Raw genomic sequence first — 6,000 nt, 5'->3', positions numbered from 1 at the left:
TGCACGCTGCCCACCGACCCTCAATTTGCATATTCCCTCCTTATTGGCTGTGGGTGCTGCCATCTTTGTCGTGGAGTTACAGTTAATTTGCATATTACTCTTTTATTAGAGAGGATACTTAAATTTTTAAAAGTTTATTAAAGAACAAAAATGATGGAACGGTGGAATATTTCTATATCTGAAGTCTCATTTTAGGTCTTTTTTCTTTGCATTCCATATCCAGAACTTCAACCTGTCAGATTCATCCTCTCAAAGGTTTTCTTCACTATTATCCAGTCAATTTTTACACGTATTCTCCTATAAGAGTCAATCAAATGTAACAGTCCTTCCTTTAAAAATTTCATTCCTTTTTTACTATTATATTTCTCAAATCTTTTTCAGTTATAACAAATATTAGTAGCTTTTACCAAGCTTTTAGTTTAGACTTAAATGTTAGAGAAACTTCTCTTCTACATATCAAAAGTCATTATTTTTCTAGAGTTCCTATAGCAAAGTGCTTTGTCATCTCTATAAATTACATGCAAAATCACCACCCTCCCAGATCATATTTCTAACACAGACCAATGGAAAGAAGAAGAAGAAAAAAAGGAACTGACATTACACTTAAAAACACTCTTGATTTTGTTGAAATCTTTAGAGCACCAAAAACTAAACTAGCCTGGCCGGTGAAAGTCAGTGGTTGAGTGTTGACCCTGTGAACTAGGAGGTCAGGATTCGATTCCTGGTCAGGACACATGCCAGGGTTGCAGGCTTGATCCCCAGTAGGGGGCATGAAGGAGGCAGCCAGTCAATGATTCTCTCTCATCATTTATGTTTCTCTCCCTGAAATCAATAAAAATAAATATTTTTTAAAAACCACTAAACTAATAAATAATCAAACAAGCAATAAGAAAATGCCAATTTATTTTTTTAGGAGCGGAAACAGTCATTCTTATACCCAAAGCCTGGAAAGAAACTCAATTCCTATGTACAACTATTGCAATTATTTGGTTCTCCTCTTTGTCATAACAAAACTATATTCTAAGCCAAAAAGGAAAAAAAAATTATTAGGTCCATTTTACCTCTCAACCAAACAGCTGCAGTTTCATTTAAGACTGACAGATACTCTAAATGGTTCTTTGCTCCTGTTGAGTAGTTAATACTGAATTCAGTTCTCCAAGTACAAGGAAGAAAGGCTGAAAACATAAAGCTTGACAAAATCTTGGCCAATGTTTGCTGATGAAAAGATGCCTCTTTCACCAACAAAATCATCTCTGGTCCTTGACCCATCAGCTTATCACTCCTTTTCCCCCCCAATTTCTACTTCTAGAAGGTCATGCTAAGATTGGAAAACGAAGGGTCATTAACTGTCACCATGCTATTCATTACCTGCTTTAAAAGATCTATTGTTATTAATGGACCTAGTCATTTTTATTTAGAAACAGTTCATAAAAGAGTTTAAAATTTTAACTGCATAGGAAATTAAGAGGTAGATCTTTCAAGTAACTAATTTTATTTTTAGAAAGGTATAAATTTTTCTTTACTTTTAGGTAGTTTTTTCCTACTCAACAAAATAGAATGTCTTCATTGTTGACAATTGAAAAATTCAGAAAAATTTTAAGGAAAAAAAATCACTCAAGATAGCCATTGCAACATACTGGTTTATTTCCTTCCAATAATTTGTCTATGTCCATGCTCTCAAAACAAAAGAAATTGCTAATTTGTGCTCTAAATTTTTTCATTGCAATTCTTGTTTCATATAATGAGTATTTTTGTCATTAAGTGCTCTTTAATGCTTTAACATGATTTGGTCAGTTACTATATACAAAGGCCATAACAATTTTCTGAATAGCTACAGGTAGGTAATTGAATGAAAAAGTACTACTATGCAAGAAAACTATACTAAAGTAATTGATTCAACTTAGAGGCTTAATAATCTACCAAAGAGTAGAGAGACTCTACAAATCTACTTCTGAAGTTATGGATATTTTGTTTCACAAATTTATTTCCCTGAGAAAAAAGTAACTACCTAAAACATTACCTGTTGCCTAGGTGATATGACTAAACTTGAAAAGAGCATTGCTTTAATGCTGTTAATTACACCAACCTATACTAATGGATTTTACTTATTTCTATGAAAATTAAGGTGCCTGCCTACTAAGGGACATGTACTTAGTAAGAGAATTAGGTGATTTTTATTCTTTAAGCAAATCCCTCTTTTCCTTCTGACTTCCCTGTTTTTAACCAGGCTCTAAACATAAGGGTAAAAACTCTTAATTTCAGCTTACTCCCTAAGACCTATCCAGAAAATGATATACCTGAAACATCTACTGTCAGTGCACTTCTTTCTATTCACACTGCCATCATTCATTCAAGCCCTCAATTCTTCTTGCTGAATTCCCACAATAGCTTCCAGCCTCGGTCTCTACCATTCCCTCCCATCCTATGCACTAATGCCTCCTAAAGGTACGTGACTTCCCTACTCAAAAATCTTCAGAGATAGAATTTTTAATGATGCAGAAAAAGAATAAATGAAAAAAAGTATTTACAGGCTAAAATTACATACATAGACTTTAGTCTCAGTAATGTTAAAAAGCATGTCTGTGTATATGCATGGGCTCACATAGAAATGTAAGCACACATTCATACATAAAGGAAAAATGGAGGGTCAGGAAACACATCCAATGTTAACAGTAGTTATCTCTTAGTCATAATGCTAGGTTTTATTTACTTTCTTCTTTATCTTTACAATAAACAGATTTGTAGTAAAGTCTCTTGGTAAAGTGTCTCACAAGCCATAAAGTGAACATATAGTTAATGTTATAGTCAGTAAGACATTCAAAAGACATTGCACATACTCCCTATTATCTATGAATCTAACCCTTCACACCTGCCCCTCCCCGCCAAGTTCAAGGCCCTCCTCAATCTGGCACCTATCTCCCTCCTAGTCTTAGTCCTTATGACCCTTAATATAACCTGGGCTCCTTAAGGACCAGATTAGATCATTCACACTGTTCCTTGAGCACAGCAGTTGTTTCAAACTCTGCTTTCATACTCATTCCACCTAGAATGTGGTCCCTTCTCACTTCCACCTATCCAGATCCTATGTGTTCTCTAAGGTCTATGCTCAATGATCCAGAAATAGCAAATACCACCACACCCATACCTTTCCCTTGTTCATAGCAGACAACACTAATTGATTTCTGAATCTAGGCCCCTTCTCAAAATCCCTCAATTAAACAGACCTAGGCAATCTTTACTCATCAATCCATGTTGACATACAAAATGAAACTTATCTGCCATTCCTAAAGCAATCTAATGTAATTGCCCCCTTCTCCCCTATCCCCAGTTCTTTGTGCTCTTATAGAGTTTATCTCCTCCACCTTCTATAAAGAATCATTTACTTAATTGTCTTATCTCTTTCCTGCTAGATTTTAATCTGCACAAGGGCAATAATTTATGTCTTATTCATCTTCATAGCTGCTACAGAGCCTTGCAGGAAGCAGGCATTCAAATAGTTGCTTCATTCTTTTGCTACTATCTCATCACTCAAAATGGCTAAGTAGATAAAAGCTTTATTTTGAAACAAATTCTTCTTGAGGTATTGAGTTCAAGTTTCTTTTATCAATTTTAGCTAACACTAATTCAAAATAATACATATAAAAATAAGTAAAGAAAGAATATATACATCCCTATGTAGCATATTTACAATACCCAAGATTTAGAAGTAGCCCAAGTGTCTATCATTAGATGAATGAATAAAAAAGCTGTGGTACATTTACACAATGGAATACCACTCAGCCATCAAAAAGGAAATCTTATCCTTTGTGACAGCATGGATGGACCTGGAGAATATTATGCTAAGTGACATAAGCCAGTCAGAGAAAGACAAATACCATATGATTTCACTTACATGTGGAATCTAATGAACAAACAAATAGAAACAGACTTATAGATACAGAAAACAGACTGACAGCTGTTAGAGGGGAGGGAGCTTGGGGGACTGGGTCAAAAAGGTGAAGGGATTAAGAAAACAGTAACAGCAACCAAAACACCTCATAGACACAGACAACAGTTTGATGATTACTAGAGGGAAAGGGCAGGAGGAGGTAGAAGAGGATAAAGGAGAGAGGAAGGAGACTTGACTTTGGGTGATGAACATATAATACACAGATGATGTATTATAGAATTGTATACCTGAAACCTATATAATTTTATTAACCAACTAGAGGCCCAGTGCACGAAATTTGTGCATGGGTAGGGTCCCTAGGCCTGGCTGGCAATCAGGGCTGATTGGGGCCTTTTGGCTGCTGGCCAGGGCCTTCCTTCCCTCATTACACGCCGCCCCCTGGTGGTCAGCACACGTCATAGTGAGCAATTGAATTCCCGGTCTCCTGGTCGAACTCCCGAGGGGACACTTTGCATATTGGCCTTTTTTATATATATATATAGATGTCACCCCAATAAATTAAATTAAAAAGTAAAAAATATACATTGCTTAAGAAAGGAATTGTTTGGGGGATAAAACAATGGAGAAATGAAAAGAAAAAAAAAGCTAAAAATCAAGCAAAGCATCAACAAAGTCAGGCAAGTAGTCTGGTAAAGTTACAAGAACTTTTTACCAAAATCAGAAACACAGTTCAGGAGACAATGTGTAGAGGAAAAAGTAGTAATATAATAAGACACATGCTGCCATCTAGAGGTTGAAGGCTAGATAATTTTTCTCTTCAATCAGACAAGTGAGTTAATTTAACTTTTAACTATTATAGACAAAGGTAGGACTGAACAGACCTTATAAAGTAAGCCAGATAAATAATTGTGATGTCAAGTCACAGTGAAGAATATTCAGGGTATAAGAGTATCAATTATTATCTCCCTGCCCTCCTTCATAGGTTAAAATTTAAAAAATTAAAAGAGCTAAGTGTTCGTTAAAATTTTATTTGGACTTCTAAACATAAACGGCCACTTAAAAAAAATCACATGCCTAGAGGGTAGAGAAGTCTACTATACCACAGGCTAGCTTGAAGCAGAAGCTTTTCTGTGGTACCACCACCAAAGAAAGTTGTATCAAATAGTTTCTGGTGCACACAACTTCATCAATGTAGATTACTGGGATGAAGTATTAAGTTTAAATGGGGAAGTCTCAATCTGTTTACAATAAAATGTTTACTTTCAAAAACTATGGTGATTACATTTAGCCAAATAACAGTCCTATTGAAACTGTTAAACAAACATACAGGATTAGACTATAAATTAGCAGAAGCACTTGCATATATCAAAATAAGCTAAATTTCTTAAAGCTTCTTTAGATGGTAATGTACTTCATGTGATCTAATTTACTTAATAACTTCTTAGGTAATCTTTTCTTTATAGTACCAAGGTAATTTCAAATCAGTCCAAGTAAATGAATGTAAATTAAATTGATATTTTTATTTGTTTTATAAGATACTAGAGGCCTGATGCACGAAATTCATGCAAGGGGCTTGGCCCCCGCCTCTGCAGCGGCTGCCTCTACCTTGGCCCCCACCCACCACTCCTCGGCCCCCGCTGCCATGGCGGCTACCTCTGCCTCGGTCCCCGCCGCCACAGCTTCGACCAAAAGGTTGCCTGGAAGGACGTCTGGAAGGACATCCAGTCTAATTAGCATATTATGCTTTTGTTATTATAGATGGTAAAGTGTAATCAAGAATAAATGTATCCAATTCAATTCCTCTTCATTATTAAAAACAAAACAAAACACCACAACATCTAACAAAAAATAAGACATAACTTCTTTAACCTGACAAAGGGAATCTACAAAACACCCGCAAACATCACACTTAGTGCTTTTCCCTAAGATTAGGAAGAAGACAAAGATGTCCACTCTTGCTGCTTCTATTCAACACTGCACCAAACTTACTAACCAGGGCAATTAGGCAAGACAATGAAATAAAATATCCAGATTGGAAATAAAGAAGTAAAACTATCTCTATTTGCAGGTAACCTAATTTGGGGTATTAAAAATCTTACGTATATCTACTA

The 6,000-nt window shown here is 35.6% G+C and overlaps 1 protein-coding gene across 3 annotated transcripts in view; it reads right to left on the bottom strand.

Moving 5' to 3' along the window:
* The window catches only part of LIN52 (lin-52 DREAM MuvB core complex component), an 87,975-nt gene that overhangs the window by 60,441 nt on the left and 21,534 nt on the right, over positions 1–6,000 (bottom strand). Inside the window, exon 6 of one of the 3 annotated variants that reach the window (XM_005883559.2) lies at positions 149–297. The exons of the other annotated variants lie outside the window; for them this stretch is intronic. Within the exon in view, the coding sequence (XP_005883621.1) occupies positions 296–297 (2 nt within the window). The 3' untranslated portion in view covers positions 149–295. Of the gene's footprint in view, positions 1–148; positions 298–6,000 lie in introns of those variants that run through there. 3 annotated transcript variants of the gene reach the window in all.

The sequence above is a fragment of the Myotis brandtii genome, unplaced genomic scaffold (genome assembly GCF_000412655.1).
Source record: "Myotis brandtii unplaced genomic scaffold, ASM41265v1 scaffold793, whole genome shotgun sequence".
In the NCBI taxonomy this organism is placed as follows: Eukaryota; Metazoa; Chordata; class Mammalia; order Chiroptera; family Vespertilionidae; genus Myotis; species Myotis brandtii.
This window is presented reverse-complemented; position numbering and strand designations above follow the sequence as displayed.